The 27645-nt window shown below is 35.2% G+C and overlaps 1 protein-coding gene across 1 annotated transcript in view; it reads left to right on the plus strand.

Annotated features, from left to right (window-relative positions):
* The window catches only part of LOC106881670 (cubilin), a 217162-nt gene that overhangs the window by 161716 nt on the left and 27801 nt on the right, over window positions 1-27645 (plus strand). Inside the window, exons 49-57 of the mRNA XM_052967022.2 lie at window positions 1071-1243; window positions 3018-3177; window positions 4654-4845; window positions 12560-12709; window positions 16026-16147; window positions 17869-18094; window positions 20013-20197; window positions 21536-21692; window positions 24045-24197. Of these exons, the coding sequence (XP_052822982.2) occupies window positions 1071-1243; window positions 3018-3177; window positions 4654-4845; window positions 12560-12709; window positions 16026-16147; window positions 17869-18094; window positions 20013-20197; window positions 21536-21692; window positions 24045-24197 (1518 nt within the window). The remainder of the gene's footprint in view (window positions 1-1070; window positions 1244-3017; window positions 3178-4653; window positions 4846-12559; window positions 12710-16025; window positions 16148-17868; window positions 18095-20012; window positions 20198-21535; window positions 21693-24044; window positions 24198-27645) is intronic.

Below are 27645 nucleotides of genomic sequence, written 5' to 3' on the forward strand. Positions count from 1 at the left end.
AAATTATTTTTATTTAATGAAAATTTAATAAAATCTAATCATAAGTAAGTGAAATTATGCTAAATACAACTAAGTTGCAAGCATTTTCCCCCTGGTCATATCAGCAATTCTGAAAACTCTTGGGTGTGAATTTTACACAAGTAGAAGCTTTTTTTCACAATTCTATACTGAAAATCACCTGTGTAAATTAAACAGGTGCACAAATTACATGGGTTTTTACAGTAGTTCTTTACTGTTTGTACTTGTAACTCTTTATATATTGAAGTGACTTCAGCAAATAGTCATGTCTGATTGTTGCATTGGGATCACCCAGTAATTGGTTTTATGTTGAGTAAAACAATTTATTTTTTATTTGTTTCAGTTATTAGACTGTTGTCAAGCTGGGGCACTGCCCTGAAGAATTTTAGTTGAATGAATCAACCCCCAGTACTTATTTTTTTGTAAAGCCTGGTTCTCATTTTGTCAGTATCTTTTGTCAGACCAGGGACGTAAACACACCAACACCAGTTGTTAAGTAATGAGTAATGAGTTTCCATCTCCCAAATCTATTCACAAGACTTTGGTCAACCCATGCTCAAAGTGCCATGCAATAAGGTTGAACCTGAAACCAATGTGGTTGAGAAGCCACAGCTACACCTATTGAATAAAAATTGAATTAAAAAGAAATTCCTCAAACATAATTCCAAATTACATTGCATGTAATAAGTTCCATTGAGAATGTTATATGTTTCTGTTATGTAAATATTTGACCCAGGTTAGATTCTTGATTGAAGTAGTTACTTACTCTGCTTATGACTTTGGAAAAAGCATGAACATTAGTATATTCCATTTTCTTCCCTTACAAATTTAAAATTTTGCATTTAGTTCAAAAAATAATTATTCAAATGCACTTTTTTTTTTTGAAACAATTAGAACTGAATATAAAGTTTTAGCTCTGTTTCTTACAGAATCTACTTGAAGACTGGTGCACAAAATCTAAGTCAATATTGAAGTATGATAGTAAGCATGTATATGTCTCATTGTTATGTAATTTGTGCTTAAATCATTTGAATTTGTTCTACAATTAATAGCATGTGGTGACACTTTGACCCAGTCTCAAGCAACTATCACCTCACCTGGTTATCCTGATAAAGTGAATGCAAGATGGACTTGCATATGGAAAATAGAAGTAAATCCAGACAGAAGAGTGTATCTAAAATTCCAAGATATAGATTTATATAACTGTAGGAATGCATATGTGAAAGTAAATATGTTGATATATTTTTACAATTCTTTTTGTGTTATAAAATTTGCAAATTGTTACATTTTCCCTTTGATGAAGCAACTGTCTTTTTTAACCTCTTTCTCTCAAAACCTATGCCTTTCTTCTTGTTAATCATTCAACTAAGAAATAAAAGTAGCACTTAAGGTAGTATACTGAGACTAGCAGAATATTTTGCTGTTGCTAGACTGCACGTTAAATACTAGAGTTGCATTTTACTTATTAGATAGTAATGTAATAAGTTACACTTGAACAAGTAACAATGGTTTCTCTCTTATGCATTATAAGTTAATGCTGTTAGAAATCATGTTACAAACTAATTCAAGCAAAATATCTCCAGACAAAATACTCAGCCTTCACTGAAATGTCTAAAGATATATTTAGAGCAGTGGTTCCCAAACTTTTAGAGCTGCTGCCCCCTTGACACCCAGGTCACATTCCTAGCAGCCCCACCCCAACCAACCAACCATCACAAACATAGACCTCTTTCTGAAGCAAATTCAAAGCAACTGTATTTCACAAATAAAACTTAACCTAACAAAGCCATTATTTTGTTTTTACATGAATCACTACCCCATTATAGCCCCAATTTGTTTACATGAATCGCTACCCCATTATCACCCTGCTTTTCTTCAACACCCCCTTGGAACTTTCGACTCCCCCCCCCCCCACCAAGTGGGGGTGGAGGTGGGGACAATACCACCCACTTTGGGAATCACTGATTGAGAGGAAATAGTTCCTTTTGAATTGAATGTAGTAATGATGCTGAGAGATCACTATTCATTGCACTATTCATTGCACTCGATATTCTAGCAATAGGAAAAGACCATGTACAGCTATGTTAATGATGACTTCAAAGTACTGATGATTAATTTTTGCTAAGGCCTTAGGCTAATTCAAAATAATCAAGTGCTCCATAAAAATAAAATATCTTTATCAGTCTTCTTATTAACTTATAATAATTCAAATTAAAAATCAACTATTTTAACATTGTGTGACCTAGGAGGGTTAAAAACTATGAACATTATTGTCGTTGTTCTCTATATTAAATTTTTCCTTTTTATGTCATCTTGCACACTGTGTTCTTTTTTCAAATCATTTAAACAATGAAAGGAAGTAAATAATTGGCCTACCAGCTGGTGGACTTTCTGAAATCACAAAAAGGGATTCCACACTTTGGTGTCTCTGGTTAGACCAAACTCAGTGCTGAGTCAATAAAGACATTTCCACTTCTTCATATGGACTTAGTCCTTTGGTATGAACTTTGCCTTTTCATATATTGCAAGAAGACTTACTCATCTTTCTTTGCAAAACATCATGCAGCTAGATTTTTTAGGAATCATGTATAGAAATGGAGGATACTATGAAGCATTTCTTGATTTTTAATCCTCTTTATTTTGATGTGTCTATGGAGGATCATTACGTCAATATTAAAAACATACAAATTCACATAAAGAATCTTGCAAACCAAATACAAAATCTTCTTCATATTTTTAGGCATTCAAAAAATGGATGTTTTTCATCAGATATTGATGTTTGTTAGATTAGAAAAACATTTGAAACTTGTGTAATTTTCTGAAAATTTCATGACGAGAGCATTAGTACCATAATACCTGTTGACACATAAGTAAGATATGGATGAAATCCAAACATCATAGTGTTTCTGGTTTATATACCTTGACTTGATCTTGTTTTGCATCTACTTTGGGGGAAATTATGAAATTATAATATAAAATCTTCAAATATTTTCTTCCAGGTTTACCAAACCTTATCTTTTGAATTTCCTATGATGACATTCTGCAATGAGAGAGTTCAAGAGATTAAATCATCTCAAAATACAATGAAAATAATGTTTACAACACGTAGACAATTTTCTTCAAAATTTAAAGCATATTATACAACTCTGGAAAGCAGATGTAAGTATAATACTCTATTTGCATTTATGTGCAAGTGTGAAATAACCACATTGATTAAAATTTTGTTATGGCTTTTGGTGTAATATTGTAAGAGAATTTAGTTACATATTATATGTAGTACAATATATAATTATATTTTCTTCTAATTTGTATTTTCTCATGCCAGTGCCACCTGACTGGTTCTGTGCTGGTGGCACATAAAAAGCACCATTTGTGAATGGTTGTTGCTAGTGCTGCTTGACTGGCTCCCATGCTGGTAGCACATAAAGAGCACCATTCGAGCAAGGTTGATGCCAGTGCCACCTGACTGGCCCCCCGTGCTGGTGGCATGTAAAAAGCACCCACTACACTGTCAGAGTAGTTGGCATTAGGAAAGGCATCCAGCTGTAGAAACCTTGCTGGATCAGATTGGAGCCTGGTGCAGCCTCCTGGCTTGCCAGTCCTCAGTCAAACTGTCCAACCCATGCCAGTATGGAAAGTGGACATTAAACAATGATGATATGTCCAGTTACATTATGAAGGTTAAGATAAATTGTAACATTGGTAATATACTCTCTAGCCCCTTTAAGTTTATTTCTATAAACTTGTTTTTTTTATATCATCTTTTGTTCATGGTTCATATTTATATGAAAAGAATGATACAGAACTTTTCTGAAGAAAAATGATCTACAATAATGTTAACAAAAAGTTACCAAAAACAGTAGAAGGTGCACCTTTATGCAAGTCTCATACTTCAAGGATCTCAGATCATTCATGGCAGATTTAAACAGTAGCTTCATGGTCTATAGAAGTTTTGCTCGGAAATTACTCAATGTTATGAAGAATATCTGGTGACTCAACCTATCCAGACAACTCAAGAAGAGAATCTTTGCATCTCATTTCTTTTTGTAGCAGTTGATGATGATACTGTTGCACTAGTCATTAGCATAACCTCTTCCTATATACTGCTTGACCAGATCCAGTCTCACACACCTACCCTACAATGTCATTCTAAAAATAAACAATCACATCATTGAAATCTCATAGCTATGGGATAAGATAAGGCATGATTAATTCAAAACGATGTAAATGAATGTGTCATATTTGACAGAGTAATCTGAATGCTAGAAGATTAAAATATTGTTGTTCAGACATTAATATGGAAGAGTGCTGAAAGTATTCACAATGCTGTGAAAATTAAATATTATTTAATCATAAAATCAAATTTAATTATAAAATTAAAATTTTTTAAATCTAATATCATTCATAAATAATACCAAGTCCATTATGGCATTCACAGAAACAAAGGGGCAAGTTGTAATAGTCAAATCATTTGATAAACTTCATAACCTAGAACCTCTATTTGGTTGACAATTTGTGTTTTTAAAATATTGAATACATTTATTTTACTCTTTCTCCAGCATTGTGGTGGCTTTCATCACATTTCTTTGCTTATAAAATCATGTTTTAATTGAATGTTTATTATTTTTTAAATAGTATGTGGTGGTTTACTGACAAGTGATTCTGGCTCTGTCATTTCTCCGGAATCTGATCCATATAATAGTGCACAAGTAGTTGTCTGCACTTGGTTACTGCAACCTACTCCAAGAGATAATATGACAATCATGATTAACATTGAAATGAGTAATAATCAACATTGCAATGAAAATTATTTTAATGTTATAGAAGGTAAAACAAAAATTTCTTCTTGTAGCTTGTGTAAAACTTTTAGTTTCACTCTTTTGCTTTGCATTTTTCCAAAAGCCTTATGTAATATATACAGATATGAAATAGCCAAATGAATAAGGTATGAATTTATCTATTGATGGATCATGTGTTGAAATCTGCTGCAGGTATTTCGTTGTGTTTCTGAAAATGATGACATTTTCCTATGTTGCTTCAGTTCTTTAAGCAGTATATTGTGTATAGGCAGCCAAACCGAAGGTGTGTTTTAGCTCGCTCTGACCAGTGAGTAGCTATTGTAACAGAATACATATGAACCCAACTCTCCAATTTTCAACTGAAAACTCAAATGAAAATTCTTCCTTCTCAAAAACAACAAAGCATTAATTCTAGTGAAAACTACATCTTTGTACTGTGAGCACATATTACGAAAGATATAATATGATAACAGTAATAATAATTATTCGTAAGTACACAGTATTCCTATTAACAAACACACACACTATTTCACATTATCTCAACATTATAACATATACGAGTATCATTGTTTACTACCATTCAGTACATCACAGAAGTTAATATTTTGAATATTTTGTTTATTTCTATCCTTATTTGGTATTATTATCTATACTTATTACCTATATTTACTGTTATTATCTATATTTTTTGTTGCACAAACAACTTTGTTAAGTGACCAACAATGAACCGAAGACACTGAAAATCAATCATAAGTAGTTAACAACAATATCAACATCAGCAGTAACAAAAAAAAAAAAAAAATGCCAACATAATGCGTCTTTAAAAATCGCAACTGGTCAGATATTGAAGTGGATACTCTCATTAACTCCTGGTTCATTCTCTTTCAAACTGATAATATATATGCTTCAGACTTCAATCTCATTGCTAAAAGAGTTGCTCATCTCTTCAATAACCGAAATGAGGGACAAATAGGGAATAAACTGAAGCATATCTCTACTTCATATCTCACCATGAGTAACCACATGGATAAACTAGCTTGAATTTTTTTATCCACCACAGCCCATGATGAGCAACAACTACAACAATCACATCAGCAGCTAAAAGAACAAAAAAAGGATCATGGCTACCTTACCACAATAGACTCACTACCATCATCATCACTATTTCCATCTTCTACTGCTACTCTCCCCCCTTCCCCCCCCTTCTTCATCTTCTCCTTCTCCCCCTCCTACTGCTACTACTTTTAGTGGCCAAAGTCAAACATTCCATTCTACCTCTGCCAGTGGCTAATCCCAACCACTCCTACTTCCTCCCTATGCCGCCACCACAGCTCCACTAACAAACTCAAGCACCATTACTACTAATACTATCTCGGCCAGTGTACAAAATCAACCACTGCTCTTTTCCCCCTCTCCAGTCCCCACTACTCTATTACCATTACAGTCAAACAATTCTAAATCTCAAACTATTTGTAATCCACTCCCTTCTACAACAATCACAAGTTCAAATGACAATCCAAAAATATGCAGTCACTCCCGTCACTCCCTACACGAAAGGCTGTGTACAAATCGTGACTGTAATTTCACTCATCTTCCAGGAACAAGATGCTCAAGCAATAGAAACTATCCCCACAATTTCCTTTCTACTACTGCAACACCACCAAAATCAAGAAATCGTAACCCTAAAATCTGCCGTTACTCCCAGTGTGAGAGAGTATGTTTACAGCAAGATTGTAATTTTACCCATCTCCCTGGGACTTGACGTACCATGAAAAACAATACTCCCAGCCATCACCAATCTAGGTTACAAACACACTCCCAATGTGAACACACACAAAAGTAAAAACAAAAACAAAACTAATGGTACGAATTTCCTCAACAGCTCAGGAAACTGGAGAACATCCATTTAAAGCAGTAGAAGCAACCAACATAACTGTGAATGTAAACACAACTCCAGCCATGAAGTTCTCCTTAACCAGGTTAATTCTTTTCTTCTATCCATGCGGAACCTAACCAAAGAGATCCAGAAGAGTATCTTGGCTGTCACACAGAACCAACCTCTGCTGCTACCTCAGTGCAAAACCTATCCTCCTCACTATCATTAATCCATAAATCTCTACTGAGGCCTCTAAAATAGTTTAACCAGGTCACTACCGCAGTCTCAACATTCTTACTCAATGTACAAGGCATCTGCACACCCTTCCATGCAAAAAGATGGAAGATCCAATTCATTGAGGACTAGTTACCGACCATACTCATCACATTCCTTTCTTCATCCTTACTGAAACCCACCTTGACAACTTCCACTTGGAAGCTAAAGTAAAAGTAAGGAATTTCACCACAATCTGAGCAAACCGCATCAGTAGAAGAAAGGGAGGGGTTGCCATTTTCCGACATGACTCATTTACTGCAGAAACAAATGTCTCAATTTCCACTGGCTATTGTGAATCAGTATCTGTATACAACAAAATGAATGATTTAGCAATAATTGGGCTCTACAGGCCACCTCATGCACCACTATTGTGCTTCAAGGACTGCCTCACGAATATCAAGTCTTTCATTCAACAATGTCATCTTGATAATATTTTAATGATGGATGACTTCGATTTCCCGTGTTAACTGGTCTACTCATACCCTGAAAACTGGTGTGTGCATTTCCACTTCAGACAAAGCCGCAGTGGAATCACTATTTCAACTCATGGATGAATTTTTCCTGTCCCAACTCATGCGCGTGCCAACGAGATTCAACAAAAACATTCTGGACTTAATGCTAAGCAACCACACAAACAATATCCACGATATTACAGTGGAAAAAACTCTTCTTTCCGACCACAATATGGTTCTCTGTTGCCTAAGATTCTGGCAGCCAATTGTGTATCCGAGCGATCTCAATCCCTCACACCCCTTCAATCTCATGGATCTTCACAATGCTAACTGGTTTGCAATCAACCATGAGCTCTCACTCATTGATTGGTCTTTCACAGACTCCTTCACTCCAAGAAGCATTGATTCATCATGGCAGCTATTTATGGACATTGTCACAAACATATGTCTACACAACACCCCATTACAGTCCATGAACAAGACAAAATACGGACTAACACCTCTCAGAAAATCACTCATATGAAAGATAAAGAGAACGAATAAAAAAATCAACTAAAATATTGCCAGCTGCAACACTTCCACATGGTGGATATAGACTTGCTAGAATCAAGGAAATACCATCTCCAAAACTGAAAAATGTTATTGACTATCAAAGAAAAGCAGAAGAGAAATGGGCCATTGATAAAATAAAAGCCAACCCGAAAGTGTTCTTCTCATTCGCTAAAAAGCATTAGGTTGCATATTGGACCTCTCATTGATGAAAACAACACACTGCAAAATGGTACAGAGTTCATGCTTGAGATTCTGCAGAAGCAATACTGCTCTACTTTTAGCAATCCAGATATGATTAATCTGAACAGCATTGACGAATCAAACACTGAGCACACCCTGTGTGATATATCATTTGGTGTCCCAGATATCATAGCAGCTATAAGAAAAATTACAAACAACTCAGCTGCAGCTCCTGGCAGATTCCCTGCTAAACTACTGAAGGAATGCCATCACCACCTCGCATTCTCTGTAGCCGTTCTCTGGAGGAAATTGCTAGATTCTGGCTATAGTCCTGATAGTTTCCCTTCTCAGTCAATCGTTCCAGTCTTCAAAAAGGGCAGCAAGTCCCAGGCAGTGAATTACTGACCTATCTCCCTTACTTCTCATCTTATCAAATTATTTGAGAGAATGGTGCGAAAGCAACAACCTGTTGGTTCCCAACCAGCATGGTTTCTGCAATGGCAAGGACTGCCTTAGACTGCTCCTGCATCATTTCAACAATATCCTAAAGGCCTTAGGTGAGGGATCCAATGCAGATGTCATATATCTTGACTCCAGCAAGGCCTTTGACAAGGTTGACCACAGCATTTTGTTAAACAAATTCTCCAACATTGGAGTGCAAGGGAAGCTTCTAAAGTGGTTTAAATCCTTTCTCTTGAACAGAATGCAACATGTGATGATCAATGGTGTTCGATCAAGCACAGTAAAAGCACAGTGGTGTCCCACAAGGCACTGTGTTAGACCCACTTTTGTTCCTTATCTAAATAAATGACATCATTTTTCAAACAGTTTTGGAGATGGTATTCCCTTGATTCTAGCAAGTCTATATATGATGTCATTTTTATATTACTGTATTTAGATACAGTAATATAAAAATTTTTGCAGATGACTGTAAGCTTTTAAAGGTTGTTGACAGGATGGGAGACCAGACAAATCTTCAATTGGACCTAATTGCTGTTATCCAATGGGCACAGAAACATAACATGTAAGAATAAGTTTGAGTTAATCCACTTTGGCAAAGAGGCTGCACTTAAACAACCATATATTCTTCCTTCAGGCGAACACCTCACAGCATCAAACACCACTAGGGACCTCAGTGTGACTGTCGACGATAACTTAAGTTGGAGTGTCCACATAAACAAGAAAGTCAACATGGACCGCAGGGCGTGCTCCTGGATCCCCAGGACTTCAGTCTAGAGATGCTCCAACCATTATCCTTCTTTCTTCTACCTTCACTTGTCCTCACCTTGAATACTGTTGTCCGCTGTGGTCTCCCTACATGAGGCAGAATATTAAAAAGCTTGAAGCACCTCAGAGATCAATTACAAAAAAAAAATTGATGGCATGTCTGGTCTTAATTACTGGGATCGACTCACGAATCTCAAACTGTATTCTCTCCAGTGCCGCCAAGAGCGTTATATTACTTGTATGATGTGGAAATTGTTCTGACAGTATTGCCCAAATGATATCGGTATCACTTTCAAAGTCCACCCAAAGCTTGGTCCCCATGCCATGCATCCTCTACAGAAAACTTTTCTCTCAGTACATCACAACACTAAGACAGAACTACTTCTCCTCAACTTGACCTACTCTTTTTAACATCATTCCAAAACATATAAAGGAGGAAAAAGATTTCATAACCTTCAAAAACTTCCTGGATGAATATCTCCAACAAATTCCAGACAAACCACCTACACCCGGATATACTGCTGCAAACAACAACTCTTTAATCAAATGGGCAATGGTGCCTAAAAGTAATTATACAAAAATACATTACTAAATGTTGTTTCCAGGTGGTGCTATTAAGTTAGCTATGGCCTGGGCCAATGCGGCCGAAACCTATCTAAGTTTAAGTATTAGATCACTAGTGCTGTTACTTGTATCCTTTGCAGGAGGAAATTTATCCTATCTCTTGGATAGAATCCTATCCAGGAGGAAATTTATCTCTCAACCCTTGAAGCCATAAATCTAGAGCTAAACATCAGCTCTGTGAGTCCATTCAGGCTTGGGAGATATTTAACCATATCGTATCATCTTGTGTCTAAAGTTAATGTTAAATGCTATTTATTTAAATTGATTCTTTCTAGTAAAATGTGCTGGGCTAGCTCTTTTCTATACTGTCATAAATATAGATACTCTATCTTGCTATTTATTTGCTTGTCTGTTTCATTTTTATTATAGCAGTTTGATTTTTAGCAATTTCTTTCATAGCATGTTCGACCTTCCTCATTATCCTGTTTCTGGAACTTAGTAGCCATGCTGCTTGGTTGTTTGTGGTGCACCCTCTCACCCCACCCCACCACATATACTGGAATTTTTTCTCTTGGTACCTTTCCTATACGGAAACTTGTATGGAATACTCTCTTCCACCCCTTCCCTCTTTGACATCATCCCACTAGCAATGACAGTACCAGAATATAAATAAAGTGTAGCTAGCTTGCTCACTGCTGAAGTGTGGTAAGTGTATTTGCCAGTTAATTATCAGCACTATTTTATCTTTTTATAAACAATGGTTTATACCACACTCTCTTTCCATGGTAGAGTGTGGTAGACACAGCAAGAGTGAAGCAAATAAGTGACAGTAAATTAAATTCAAGTTGAAATTTATATGAAACTTAAGTGAACTATGGAAGCTAATAGGTCTTCTATTATTTAACAAGTTATATTACAAACAAATTGTTAAATAACCTACATGAGCTTCGAAACCCTTGTCACCAGACATTGTAATGTAGTTTGTTACATACAATGAATAAGATAACCAGACAAAAGTAAAAACAATGTAACGAACTAACAAATCTCTTTATGAACCAACAATCAATATTCCTTGTGAATTAACCAATGGACACCTTCTGACTTCACTGCGAACTAACACGAACTTCACTTGACTCCGAACTCTGAACTCACTTGGATCATTACTATTTATAGTTTACTTGGACCAGTCTATCTCTCGCAAGGTGTTGTAACTCTCATCACAGCACTTATAAATGCAATAACTTTCTCAGGTGAAGAATGCACCCCTCAATACAGGTTAGTTGTTAGTGACTTCAGGCTCAAGGCTGAAGTGTTTTTTTCATGTTGGAGAACAGATTATAGTCAGATGGGGCCAAATCAGGTGAATAAGGAGGGTGATCAACCACTTCAAAGCCACAGTCATACACAACGGCCATTAAAAGCAAGGACTTGTGTGTGGAAGCATTGTCCTAATGAAACAAGATCACTTTCATCAGTTTTCTCAGGCATTTGGTTTTGATAGCCTTTCATAATTGCCTCGGCAAGTTGGCATGTATGTGCCATTGTATGTTTCAGTATTATTTTTGTTGTATATATTTGTGATGTGAAGATACGAGCTTATTGGATAGTGGTCCTTGTTTCTATATGTTCTTTCTTTTATAAGCAAGAATGTTTGAAAGGTGTCATATAATTTTTATTTGAAGTAGTTAGAAAGATTTCAAGCAGAAATAAGTTTGTCTTTTTAATCAGACTAATAAAGTAAGTTGACTTGAAAGTTCTCAAGGTCCTTTATTTGAGTCAGGTACTTACATGGTTTGAAATCAGCTTCATCTGCAAGTGTGTTAGTAGCTGTATTCTCAAAGAATTGTGCCTTTCAGCTCATTTGCTCGATCATCTTTTCCACCTTCTTAATAGGACTTCCTCGATGATATCTTCATGTGTTGCAGTGAATATAGTAGTTGTCCTTCTACTTTTGGCTGTTCTTCATCCATAGATAGAGTTCAGCAAGATTTGGAACAGTTATACAGATAGGTGTACAAACAAAAGAAAGTACTCTTCATGTTGTGAATATTAAATATCTATATTAACAAACTGACTCAAATCTTAAAATACACAATTAACATGTCTGATCATTTGGATGCTTTAATACTGGGTGACAAGGTAGTCACTGTGTCTAAATAAGGGTGATTGTCATTGGATAAGTAAGGCTAGTTTTAGGTTACATAGTGAAATTGATAACTTTGATGAATGGAATAGCAATTTTTGTTTTTATTAGAACAAACCTTTTTTATCCAATGACACTCATTGTTATTTAGAAACCCTACTCTTTCATCTTTTATCATTCACATGTGAATGATTAGTTGTGCTTTTGCACATGCAGAAATTTTTGAAATGGAAACAGGAGTCAAACTTTTGAAACAAATATGTAATCTCAAAGATATATGCTGAGTGCACTTTCTTTTCATTTGTAACAAGTGCATATGCATGTGCTTGTGCATATGCATATTTATATATATTACTTTTATGCACACCCACACATTAAAATATATAGACATGCTTATCTATGCTAAACAGTATAAATTAACGCATGGAAAGACAGAACATCTACTAAAAAAAATCTATATTTATAATTTCAGGAAATGATAAAACAGGTGATCTGATTGGAAAATTTTGTTTAAATAACACAAATAAAGTGATTGTATCTTCAAGTCATTCCTTATTTCTACAATATGTCACTCAGAATTTGAACTCCAACGATAGACTGTCTTTCAACTACACAATAAAAGGTATTTTTTTTTTATTGTATTGATTACAAAGCTTTTCTGTATTAACACTTCTTTGCATTTTCAATTTTAACTTTTTTTTCTAATCACAAAATTGGCAAATACTCACCTATCAACTGGTTCCACTTTTTGCCTATCTTATTTTATCACTACAATGGCCTCTATTTTTCTTAGTAGCTAGCTACATGCCAACAGTCATCTCCTTTCACCACTCACCTCTGATCATGCACCAACCATTAAAATGAATCAGTCTTATGCCATCGACCCTCTGTAATACAATCATGTTTTTCCTGCAAATGCCATTGTAAATGTTCACAATTGACTTTAGCCCCATGTCAATCATATTAGCCTTAGAGAGCCTCTGAATTCAAAACAAAGTCGGACAATAATAAAAACACTCTAAGGTACTTTAATGATTTATTGTTTCAGCCGTCTCACTTTTTATCAATCACAGAGTGTCATAGCACAATTGATTCTTGACATGATAGATCTAGATGTGATGTAGTTTCATTTTATGCTGGAAGAGATACCATTGGTGTAATCTTCCTAGTGAAGCAACTGCAGGAGAATTACTTGGCTAAGAGTATACCTTTATTCCTGGTCTTTGTTGTTCTGGAGAAGGCATTTGACAGGGTAACAAATACTGTAACATAGTTGTCTTGGAGGAAACTAGGCATTGATGAATGGCTTGTGAGAGCTGTACAAGCCATGTACTAAGCCACAATAAGTAAAGTCAGTCAACAACAACTTCAGTGAAAAATTTAGCATGAAGATTAGAGTCCATGAAGGTCCTGTACTCAGTTCCCTCTTATTGATCATAGTCCAACTGGTCTTCACTGAGGAGTTTAAAACTGGCTGTCCATGGGAACTCCAATATGCTGATGATCTAGTTCTCATAGCTGAATTTATAGAGGAATTAGAGAGGAAATTTCAGGCATGGAAGCTAAACCTAGAATAAAAATGTCTTAAGGTAAACTTAGAAAAGACAGTGGTTTTAGTAAGTAAGACAGTACCCTGAAACCTTCTGGGAAATGGCCTTGTTCAATATGTAGAAAATGGGTAAGTATAAACTCCATCTGCTGTATGTAATGTACACTATGGACACACAACAGATGTAACAGAATCATAGGCAGACTATCAGAGAACATAAACTTCATGTGTAATAGATGACTTAGAGCAGTATTTTCTATGAACACACTGGAAATAAACCCCCATGAATGTCTGGATGTCTCACTAGAAGTAGCCGATAGCTTTTTTTCTACCTAGATGTCATCAGCAAAAGAAGTGTTGTTTTTGAAAGTATAGTAACCAAAGTAAGAATGAGTTGGAGAATGTTCAGAAAGCAACTACTGCTGCTGGCAACAAAGTCTTTTTCCTATTGAGTGAAAGACAGATTGTATAATGCTTGAGTTAGAACTGCCATACTGCATGGTAGTGAGACATGGACTTTGAATGTAGAGAACATGAAAAGACTGGAAAGAAATGGAGTGAGCATGCTCTGTTGAATGTGAAATGTAAGTGTGCATGGACAATATAGTATAAATTTGCTGCGAGGAAAACTGGGCATAAGAGGAAATGGATATACCATGCAAGAAGGAAGATTGTGCTGGTATCAACGTGATGCTTATGGATAAGGAGAGCTGTGTGAAGAAGTGCTAATCATTAAATGTGGTTGGAACCTGTGGTTGAGGGAGACCCAGGAAGATATGGTGCAAAATGGTGAAGGCTAACCTCAAGATCCTGAGCCTTACAGAAGAAAGAGCAAGATTCTGGGATGGCTGGCAATATGTAGCTCTCATGAAGACCCACCTGTTGCAGTAAAACTAACTTTTGAAAGCACTTGAGGAAGATCTTGTATAAGGGGTGTAATTCCTATTATATACTATGCAGTTTTGAAAGGTTCTTATGAAGAGCTTTCAGAATATTATTTGGTTTGATTTAATTATTACAACATATGTGTATGTTTGTGTGCACAAGTAGGCACCTCACTCAATCGATCTCTTCTTCATATTGCTGCCCCCCCCCCCCCACTATCTCTCACACTACAGTTTTTCCCCTTCTTCTGACACCACTTTTCATTCTTGCTATCCAGAACTATTTTTCTTGTAGCCATTCTTCATCCATTTATATTGTTCTTTACAACCACTTTATATTGGTCATCTTGTACCCTCACTTGATCACCAATTTATCTCTCCTCATGCACTATGCCGCTCTCTCTCTGTCTCTCTCTCTGTCTCTCTCTCTCTCTCTCCCTAAAGTCACTTACTGAAACAATTGTTTAATTTACTGAGGAACCACCTAGCTTATGTTAGCAAGGTGAAAAAAAAAAACTTAAACAGCTTTATCAAGTGGATTAATTTACTGAGATATAGATTTTTATAATTTGTTTTTAAATAGTATTGAGTGAAGAGGAAGGACAGTATACAGAAACCGTTTTAATGTAATTGAAAACTAGGAAAAGAGAAAAACAATAGCCTCAGTCCCAAGTTCTAGTCTAAATATTTGCAAAAAGTGAACTATACTTAAAGGTACCTAAAGATCCAGTAATGATGATAAACTGAGAGGTGGATTGTTTTATTGATTTAGAGGGAATTATACTGTAGAGTATTTATTTTAAAGAACATATATGAGGTAAAATGTTTATAACTGAGAAACAAAAACAAATCAGAATGCATTTTATGTGAGCTTATTTATGACACTTGGTTTTCTTTTTCAAGGTTTATAGACAAAACATCTGAAGATTTATAAAACTGGGATGAGTAAGCCAGCAATATGAGCATTAATGTGTTAACTGACCTAGTATTAACTGGAAATTAGGACTGACTCACAAATTTGGTTGAACAAGAGTTTTCTCTTTTGCTTTTTGAAGATCTCTACTAATCATTGCCTCATTCACATCTATTATCTCAGAAATTAATATTAATTTGTTTCAAAAGTTTGAGTCATATCCACTGATAGAAACAAATTATTCAAATATTCAAAATCATCTAACCCATTCTACAGGGTGTCCACAAGGTCTGGGTACATGGAGTAAATAAAATGATAACATAAACAATTAAATATAAGAAATAATAATTTCTTAAAGTATGTGTTAATCCCCATGTGGGTACATGGAGTAAATAAAATCATAACATAAACAATTAAATATAAGGAATAATAATTTCTTAAAGTATGTGGTAATCCCCATGTACCCAGACTTTGTGGACACCATGTAGAATGGAAAATTAAATGTTAAACGTTTAATAGTAAATATATATAAATATGAATTTGTATTCCTATAAAATAGGTATTATGAAACTATGATCTTTTTGTATTTCAGAATGTGGCGGCATATTAACTAATGGAATAGGTATGATTTCAAGTCCTAATTATCCTAGCTCCTATCCAGCAAATATTAGCTGTATGTGGAAAATTATTGGTGATGAAGGGCTGAAAATTAATGTAAGTAAACTATCCATCAAATTATGAATATAGCTTTTAATATGATATTGCTAAGAGTTGGAGGCAGGAGATACTTTGATTTATATTGATTTGAGAATTACAACCAAAATATGAAAGCACAGTGGTTAAGCTTTATCTTTCTTAACAGGAAATTTGTTAGAGTTAGATGATATTCACCTTACTGCTGTTGCTTAATAAGCAACATATTGTGGTAAATGCATCATACAAAAGCAAATTATGGTCTGAATCAAAAGGTAAGACTGACAAAAATATATCAATGGTTATTTTTATATTTGTCAGGAACTTTGTAATAGTAAAATTAGTTGTTGAAATGATGATAAAAACTGCAGGTATATTTGATAATAATATGATTTTAAAACTTAGAAATAAAGTAAGTTGTAAAATAGAAATCTCATCATTTTGCAGTTTGGGATTTATAATAATTCATTTAATGATGTCTTTGAAAATCAGTGAAAAGATTGTTAAAACCATTTAAAAACATGATTGTTAAAACCATTTAAATTAGAAATCTAACTCTTTTTAAAAATAAGAAATCTATTTTCAGTAGTTGTATCTTACTAAATTAAATAAATATCTTTAACCCTTTCGAGTACCAGTGGAATCTTCCAGTGAAAACATCAATAAAATGTAATAGACCTGATATAGTGATTTGTGATGGAGAAGAGAAACTGTACAGTTGTGGAAATCAGCTGCCCAACTGGCGTTAGCATAAAACTAAAGATCAGCAGAAAAGAAAATATCTACGCTGAACTATTGAGGAATCTACAGCTACTCTATTCAGATTACAGCTTCAGGTTTATACCTGTAATTATTGGGGCACAGGAATATGTAACACACTGCCTAAATACCAACTTAGAGAAATTAGGCTTCTCAAAACCAGAAAGGAGTCTGATTCAAAGACTACAAATCCATGCCATCTCTGTAACTGTAAAAATCTGTAAAACTTTCCAGAAGCTTATCAGTAAGTATATATGAGCATGTCTAGATATGCAAGTATATGCATGAGAATACATGCATAAAACAAAACATACAAATCTGTGCATATACATACATGCATGCATGCACGCATGCACTCACGCACGCACACACTGCGAGCTGGGAAAAACGTTAGCACACCGGGCGAAATGCTTAGCGGTATTTTGTCTGCCGCTACGTTCTGAGTTCAAATTCCGCTGAGGTCGATTTTGCCTTTCATCCTTTCGGGGTCGATTAAATAAGTACTAGTTATGCACTGGGGTCGATATAATTGACTTAATCCGTTTGTCTGTCCTTGTTTGTCCCCTCTGTGTGTAGCCCCTTGTGGGTAGTAAAGAAATAACACACACACTCACACATACATACATAACCTTGTTGATGTTGAAATTCCAATGAAGGAGCCTTCCTTTCTATTGGCAAGAAATCTTGAAATAGAACTGAATAATGACATACATACAGAGGGAGAGAAAGAATGGGAACTTGTGAAGCAAAGTGGAAGCCATATTACTGCCGAACACATTTCACAAAAATTATAATAATGATTCAATTTGAATCATAGTTATTGGCTGAAGAAGCAGTATCTGAATGGTAAATCCCCTTCTTCAGGAATATTCAAGAAATTTTGAATTTTTGGATTTTTCATATATTTAGTTATGTTTCTTATTGAGTATTACATTAACTGCATAATTTGTCTTTAACTCTAATAATTTATTTTGTTATTACAGCTAACTATGATGCATGTTGATATTGAAGATAGTACTAACTGCACAAAAGATTATATTGATATTCTAAATGGTGAGCATCACACTTCTCCTTCACTTGGTAAAATCTGTGGCATGGTGACAACAAGAACTCTTCGAACTGGAAGCAATGCTGCTATCATTCTCTTTAAATCTGATAGCTTTACCAGTGGAGTGGGCTTTCAAATACGCTATCAAATAGAAAACGATGGTAAGCTTAACTTTGAATGAAATATTTGTAATTTCTAAAATTTACTGCACATTTTAAATTTGGTAGTCAGATAAAGCAAAAAGACAAACTGTAATTATTTTGATTGAATTACGTTGCTGCTTTTTATTTATTAAATTTGCTGGAATAAGAACTGATTGGAAAAAGTTCTGGGAGCTGCTACTATTGTTGACAACAAAGATCTTTTCTCTAAGAGTGAAGGGCAGAGTGTATGATGCTAGAAGTGCTATTCTGCATGACAATGAGATATGGGCTTTGAATGTAAAAAGACTTTAAAAAACTGGAAAGCGATGGAATGAGGATTCTTCATTGGTTGTGCTATGTGAGTGTGTCTGAGAAAATTAGTATGAAGGTGTTGTGTGAAAAATTGGGTATAAGAGGAATCAGAGGAATTAAATATTGTATTCAAGAAAGAAGATGGCACTAGTATTGTCATGTGTTACATATGGATGAGGACAGTTGTATAAAAAAGATCTGATTGTTTAATGTGGCTGCAACCTACAGAAAAGGAAGACCCAGGAAGACATGGAGTGAAGTGGTGAAAGCTGACTTCAGGAATCTGAGCCTGATAGACAAGATGAAAAAGAACTAGGATCTCAAAAAGATGTGCCCTCCTCAGTAAAACTGAGTTGTGGGTGCTCTATGTTTTTGGTTCAACTGCATGCACTTCTTGTTGCCAAACCTTATTCTGTTCCATTGGTCTTTGAACCCACAGAATGACTAGTTGCAGTGTTAAGCAGGAATGTAAACATTACTGTTTTGCTTAGTGATAAACAAAAATAGATGTAGAATGTCAAGAAACATGCACACACATTTATAAATATATATATATATATATTTATATCTATCTATCTATCTATCTATCTATCTATCTATCTATCTATCTATCTATCTATCTATCTATCTATCTATCTATCTATTATCTACCTGTCTGTCTGTCTATCTACACACAGACACACACAGACACACAGACACACACACACACACACACACACACACACACACACGAACATACATATACACATGCACAATGAACTTCAATACAGTTTCCATTTTACAATTCCATTTTTAAGGCATTGATTGACCCAATGCTGTTGTAAAAGACAGTCTCTCAAGATACCTCATGGTGAGACAAGCGTCTTCTATATTTCTCTGTTGGCCAATGCCTTATAAATACAACTGATTGGTTGAAACTGTTAGGAAACTTGTTAAGTGTGCGTGTGTACTAATCTTAACATTTTGATTAATAAAAAAATTTATAAGCCTTCGTCAGCTAGACTAAAATATATTCCTACTTTAACCAAAGCGTTCTCTACCAAATACTTCTAAAATCAAATGGTCTCTCTATGAAGCCCTAAAAGTTCTCTAACCATGTTCAGCTCTTTTTGTACTTTCACTTTCTACAGTAAGGTCATAAGACAAACTTTACTCTGATCCAATGTAGTCTCACTTGGAAACTTCACACTCTACAGTTTTTCCTAGCCCTCTCTCTCTCTCTCTCTCTCTCACACACACACACAATACTGCTACATTTTATCTGATAATATATTCGCACTTGGCTAAAGTGTTAGATTATTGATGATGTGACTATGAACTCAAACTCTACAAATTCCACTGTTTTGAGCTTTTGTACAAATACTAAGTAAAACAGAACTATTTTTCTAGGTTTGCACGAGTGACAGGAAGAACACCCAGATGTAAAGATACCACACAACAGAAATGTTCAAATTTGATGAGGTGGGAGAAACCAACCCACATATGTTCCCTATAGAAAAAAAATGGTTATAAAACAGTCAGCAATAAAATTCAAATTTTGATGGTAGCAGTTAAAATAGTTGTTCACAAGTATTTTTGTTGGATATTTTCAATTTTTTCTATTTTTCTAATTTGACTTTGAAAGGTTGTGGTGGAGTTTACAGTAAACATAGTGGAGAAATAATGAGTCCGAATTACCCCAATAGCTATCCTCCTAACAGAGAATGCACATGGAATTTGCAGGTACCAAATGGTTATAGACTAAACCTGAGTTTTATTCCACCATTTGATTTGGAACATTCAGAGGGATGTGTAAATGACTATGTGAAGGTAATGGATATTTTCATCTTCTGTTTGTTATTAGATATTACTGAGTTATAAAGAGACTGAATAGTTTATTAAGTTATCAAATTTGTAAACAGCACAGAGCAGGTTCATATCTTACAAAAATCATTTTATTTTACTCATCTAACTTTTTAATGTTCCTGCATTGTGTTAAAACTAACTAGAAAAAGAATTGGGATGAGATGGGCAGACTATTAGCCAATGTTATTTTGGGATGAGGTTGGGGAACTAATAGCCAATGTTATTTTGATCATTTTGGCTACTAGATGAGACAACTCTAGGCATGTTTAGGTCTTATTGGAGCTCCTCAGTGAAGCATAGACTCTTATTTTGAGAAGACATGTGATTAATAGAATAAAACACTTATTTAATATATGTCATCATAAAATGAATTTAAAGAATGGAAAGAATGGGCCTGTGCATCAGTCTTACATTTTTCTATTTATGTTCGTTTCGGTATTATCAAAAGTCAAAAATTGCAAAGCTATCCTTTCACAGAATGGTTGATGATGTCAAAGGTGTACAGGAAGTGACTATTTTTGGTTTGGGATATAGAGGGATACTACTGTGCTTTTTTTCATAAAATATATTGTTTTTCATTAGAGATTTACATTGTAATACATATAAATATGAGTGTATGCATGGCTGTGTAATAAAGAAGTTTGCCTCATAACTATGTGATTTTGGGCCCACTCCTACTCAGTTTGATCAAAGCTTGGTGAGTAAAATTTAGTAGATAGAGACTGTGTAGAGGGACCATTCCTGTTGTTGATTGGTTTAATACTACTATATATCTCCAGAGTGAATAATTTCTTCTTTTCCTCTCATGTGTTGGAGGCCTTAAAATGCTCATGGGTATTACCCTTCTAATTCTGACTGAATCACATGAGTTGGGGATGAGGGATTATTATACCCCATCACTCTACTAATTTGAAAAATCACTTTCATTTACATTTTTTGTTTCACATATAGAATATGGATGTATACCAATGGTCTTGCTAACTTCTACTTAGTATAAGAGTAATTCATAACTTTTCATTTGTTTCTCTAGAGAAAGAAAAGCCAAGTAATCTTGGAATGTTACTAGTTTGGATGGATTAATAATAATTAAAAATGAATGATAGTTTTTGAAAATCATTCATTCAAGTATAAATGTTAATTAAATATTCGTTTAATAAAAAAAATGAAACACAAAGAATTTTCACTACAAATGCAACTTTTGAAGTTAATTTGGTGATAATATATTTGAAATTCAGTCTTCTCTTGATCTCTCATCAAATTTCTAAAGATTGTTCAATAATTTGTTTTCTTTTTCTTTTTCAGTTGGAAATTCCAAATCTTAACACTACACAGAATCCTTCAAAATATTGTTCCAATATTTTACCAAACACATCTAGTTTCTTTACCTCGGTTATGACCATAACTTTCAGATCAAATTCTGATATAAGTGGCAACGGCTTTTTAGCAAGATGGAAAGCTGGTGAGTTAGAACAAGACAATGCATTGTTATTTCAGTGAAATGAGTCTAGTGTCAATGGTAATGTTGCTTTCAAATTTTGTCATAAGGTCAACAATTTTGAAGGAGGGAGTAAATAAATTACATCGACGCCAGTGCTCAACTGGTACTTATATTATTGATCTCAAAGGATGAAAGGCAAAGTTGACCTCAGCAGAATTTGAACTCAGAATGTAAAGATGGACAAAATGCCACTAAATATTTTGCCATGCATGCTAAGGATTCTGCCAGCTCAGCACCTTAGTGTAAATGATAATATTGAATTTCTTTTTTGGATTTGTAAACGAGTAAATATAGTGACATGAGATGAAAGATAAACTGAATATAAGAGGAATCATATGTAGTGTGCAAGAGAGATGACTGCACTGGTACAGCATATAATGCATTGGGACAATAACAGATGGGTAAAGAAGTGCCAGGTAATCTAAGATGAGCGAAGCTGTGGGAGAGGAAAGAAGACATGGGTTGTAGCGGTGTAAACTAATTTCGGGATTTTGAACCTTATAAAGTATATGAAAAAGGAATACAGCAAACAGTGTGGTGCTGTGTTGGGGACATGCTGTTCAACACATGCAATTAATGGTAAATGGACATAGAAATTATGATGACAGTGACATCATTATTTTGAATCTCATTGTTATCACTGTCATCATGTAATTGCCAATGATGATGATTGATTATGAGCTCTCGAAAAGATACCTCTACACATAAGATACCTCTCCACATAAGATACCTCTCCACATAAGATACCTCTCCACATAAGATACCTTTCCTAGTTCAGAATATCAGAGTACTAATGAGTCTCAATCTCCTTTGATGAATTTTTGTGGTTAGCAAGTGATTATCAGGTTATATGAATATGTTCAATCCAAGGTCATTCACCTGATGATAACAATTTTGCTCTCTCTCTCTTCATTCTTGTATTTGATTGTGTGCTAAGGAAGGCCACCAATGTTTGTGAAGAGGAAGGTTGCTCTGGTGCCCAGGTTGAGTCATCATATGCCAGCTATTACAGTTGTTGTCCTTGACAATGCTGACGGTCTTGCTTATCACAAACACTGCCGAGCAAGCTCACATGCTATTGATTGCAGTTGAAATGGCACACCAGATGGAAAGGTTTCAATTGAACCCAAAGAAAACCAAGGATTTGGCCTTTAATACTGAAGACAGCCATGAGCATTGGCAGTGGAAAGACCATCAAAATGGGGGATGATTTCAGGTGCTTCAATACCTGGACTTCATCCTCATTACTGTGTGAGGCAGAAACATAAACACTAATTCTCAGGAGAAACTGCTGGGTGGATGTTATACCAGGATGCTCCATATATCACTTAGGACACTTTGTGGATGGAAAACATGAACAACAGGCGCAAGAGTGGCTGTGTGGTAAGTAACTTGCTTACCAACCACATGGTTCCGGGTTCAGTCCCACTGCATGGCACCTTGGGCAAGTGTCTTCTACTATAGCCTCGAGCCGACCAAAGCCTTGTGAGTGGATTTGGTAGACGGAAACTGAAAGAAGCCCGTCGTATATATGTATATATATATATATGTAAATGTATGTGTGTTTGTGTGTCTGTGTTTGTCCCCCCACCATCGCTTGACAACCGATGCTGGTGTGTTTACGTCCCCGTAACTTAACGGTTCGGCAAAAAGAGACCGATAGAATAAGTACTAGGCTTACAAAGAATAAGTCCTGGGGTTGATTTGTTCGACTAAAGGTAGTGCTCCAGCATGGCCACAGTCAAATGACTGAAACAAGTAAAAGAGTGATGCTAATCTTTATACTGGTCTACCATTTGTGACTGCAAAAATTTGCCACTGACATTAATGACAATGCAAGACTGACAGATGATGATGAGGATAGTGACAATGACAACGACAAATTATGATGGTGGTAATACCAATTGACTGTGGTGACACATGAGGGGATAATGGTAATTGCTGTTGAATATAACGACACATGATGTTGACAATGACAATTGATTGTGACAATGATGATAATTCTTTTCTGCTCTAGGCACAAGGCCTGAAATTTTGGGGGAGGGGGCCAGTCGATTAGATCAACCCAGTATGCAACTGGTACTTAATTTATCAACCTCGAAAGGATGAAAGGCAAGGTCAACCTTGGCAGAATTTGAACTCAGAACGTAAAGACAGACGAAATACCACAAAGTATTTCACCTGGCATGCTAACGTTTCCGCCAGCTCACCGCCTTGATAATGACTATGTTTCTGTATTATTATTCATAAAATATAACACAGTTACCTATGTGGTATGTTATGTAATGTAATGTTTCATTATTTTCTTTACAGAATGTGGTAGTTATTACACAGAACAGACTGGAGTTATATCATCCCCTGGATTTCCACTTAGCTATGAAAATAACCAAAATTGTTTTTATACAATCACGGGAAACAACAACACCTATGTTCAGTTGACAGTTAAACATTTCAGCCTTCAAGGAGGTATCACTATTTATATATATAAAGAGAGTTTCTATTTATGTGTGTGTGGATGTTTCTTAGACATTAAAAAACTGAGTTGTCGATTTTGACATTTGGGGTATCAAAAGATTCAGTAATCTTTTGGCTACCAAATAAACTTTATTTTCATTTACATATTTTCTATGTTATCTCAATAACTATCTTTAGTTATTTGAAAGACACTGCTCTACAATGACCAGGTTCCATTAGAAAGTGAAAATAGTTTCACACTTTCATTTTGAACCAAAATTACAAAGTGTTGCATTATGAGAGTTAGAATGTGTGAATAATGAAAGTAATGTTTCTCTGAATTAGTCATATCTGTACTATAATAAAGTAAGCTGCTTATCATCTATCTATATACATTGGGTCATCCCATAAATAATGCAGTTTTTTCAATTGCATGAATTAAAAGTTGGAAGGCGAGAGACAAACTACCTGCATTAACTTGTTATAAAAGTAGGTTGTAATTTTACCTTGTCTGATTCTTAGTGCAAGTTTAGAAGAGTGCAGTTCGATTTTAACAGTTATTTTTTCAAAGCTATAATGAAAGTGACATTGGAGCATATTCAGCATATTTTACTTTATGAGTTCAATACAGGCAACAACAGAATGGAAAGTGTGAGGAATATTAATGCAGTATATGGGGATCGGACAATAAGTGTAAGCCAGTGTCAATGGTGGTTCCAGAAATTCCGAGCCAGAAACTACAACCTAGAAGATGAGCCTCATCCTGGAAGATCTGTAGAGCTCAATGAGGATGTCCTGCAAATCCTGGTGGAACAAAATCCCATCGTAACTGTTGAGGAACTAGCAGAGAAGCTTGGCTTTGGTCATTCAACCAGTGAGATTCAAGTCAGCACGAGAAGAAAACCGATCATCTTTGATTCCAAGATGAAAGGTGTTCTTCTGTCAGGATAATGCTCAGCCACATACAGTGAAGATGACATTCCAAAGGCTGAAGCAGTTTGAATGGGAAATAATGCCCCACCCACCATATTCACTGGACAATGTCCCATCTGATTATCATTTATTCTGCAGTCTTCAAAATCATTTGGATTGAAAAAATATGAATTCTATACACAAAGTCAGAACAGTAGTGGAGGAGTGTTTTTCATCTCAGATAAGTGAATTTGCAAGTCTACCAGACAGATAGAAGAGCATTGTAGAAAATGAAGGAGAGTATATTTTAGATTAAAAAAGAACTTGGTATATCTTAAAAGAAGTATAAAAAAAAATGCATTATTTATGGGATGACCCAATATAAAGGTTACCAAGTAAACTATGTTTTTGGTACAAGAACTCTTTTTTACTATTAAAATAACTTCAGAAACAAGGTTGGGTTGCACAATTTTGAGGTCATTTTTGGGCAATATTTCAATTTGCTTCTAATGTTTCATTTATGTCTGATGTTTCATGCATGTGTAAAATTCTACTCAGACAAACATTTATGAAAATGTACATATAAATATTGTATTAAAATAAGCCACAACCAAAATAATTTCATTAAAAGACATCCATTTCTCTATATGTTACAAAGAAATACAGTCACTCACTCTCCCTCTCACATGAATGTGCACATGCACACATACATTAAAAAAACATGTATGCATATGTATTTATGTATGTGTATATGAAAGATAAAGTGTGTGTGCGAAAGAGAGAGAGAAAGAGTGATTGCCACATATACATGCAAAAAGTATATACATGACAACACACACTTTCATTCACTCCCTCTCCCTCTCTCTCTCTCTCTCACACACACACATCCATTTCATATACATGCACATACATCTTTCACTTTCTCCTCTCACTTCAAAGCAAATGTCGCCTTTACACTTTCTCCTCTTTTCCAATTTCTGCTCTCTTCAAAGCATAATGAAATAGAAAATTTTTACAGAAATTAATGAACAAACATATGATCCCATATGATCAAGTTGACACCTTTGCTGCTTCAAATGAAGGAATGCCATAAAATAACTTCCTTTGACACACACATGAGTGCACATACACACAAACACACACACACTCTCTCTCTCTCTCTCAAACTTCTGTACAAATAATGTTATTTCTTGGCTGTGTGCACCTGCAAAATTATAGCTCAAATCCAATTGAAGTGACCTTTTTCTATTCTGTAATTTGTGTTTGTGAAGAGTGTATTTAACAACCTAATCTTCAACATAAACTTAAAAGGAAGTTTTCCCAGAAATCCTGTCCTTTACCTGTTGTTTCTAGCATGTTTGAGGTAACATTTGCCACCCCCTCACCTATTTTTTTCCTAAATTTCTTCTGATTCCTATGTTTCCAATACAAGAGATTAGGATTTTGCTCAAAAAACACTTTCTCATTATTTCAGTTTTCTCCCCCACCCCGACCCCAATTTCTTCATTTTATTTTTTCCCAGATTTCCTGTGATATTATTGTCCATCCACTGCATTCTTTGCCTGCCTCTTGATCTATTGCCCTCTACTCTTCCTTCTCTGATAATGTTTTCTAGTTCCCTGCTTCTTTGAATATGGCCATAATAGATGAACTTTTGTTTTTTCTCGATGTTCAAGAGTTGTCATCTTTCACCTACTTATTGTAACACCCATTCAATAATACATCATGAGAGAAGTGTTTGCTGCAACTCTAAACAACAATCATTTACTTAGCTGGATATGTTGTCCAGCTGTTTTGTCTTTCAATTTATGTGTCTTTAGCTTATGAGGCAAGAAGCTGATTGAATTAACTTTCACTTCTTTCAACCGTCCCAGATAAATAGAAGGCAAAATGACTAATCACAACTGATTGTGAATTTAGTACTCTGAGCTACTGGATTAAATATGATAACACATAAAGGCATGTACATCTGTACAAGCCATGTACAGAGATGCTGTCAGTAAGGTGAAGGTTGGCAGTGAGTATAGTGATGAATTCAGGGTATAAGTAGGGGTTTACCAAGGATCAGTTCTCAGCCCACTTTTGTTCATCATAGGGCTATTGGCAGTAACAAAAATTTAAGATGGGCTGCCCCTGAGAGTTCCTTCATGCTGAGGACCTTGCTCTTATGGCTGAATCATTACTAAAACTAGAGAAGAAATTTCAGGAGCGAAAGCAAAAGCTAGAATTTAATTTAATCTAGCTAAAACGAAAGTCTTAGTAAGTAGAAAAGCAGACAAATCACAAATCCCTTCAGGTAGATGGCCCTGCTTGATCTGAAGAAAAGGCAGAGGTTGAAACTCCATAAGATGTACTTGATGTAAGCTATGGACACATAAGAGGTGCGGCAATATCAGAGGAAGTTTAACAGGGAAAATAGTTTTCGTGTGTAGAAGGTGCACAGGTACAATAAACACTAAAAATGTACAGAAAATAGACTCCACAACAGAGTGTATGCATCTTGAGAGAAAAGTTGGGCATAAGAGGCATCAGGTGTAGTGTGCAAGAG

Source organism: Octopus bimaculoides, chromosome 4, assembly GCF_046866305.1.
Source record: "Octopus bimaculoides isolate indiv1 chromosome 4, ASM4686630v1, whole genome shotgun sequence".
NCBI classification, from domain to species: domain Eukaryota; kingdom Metazoa; phylum Mollusca; class Cephalopoda; order Octopoda; family Octopodidae; genus Octopus; species Octopus bimaculoides.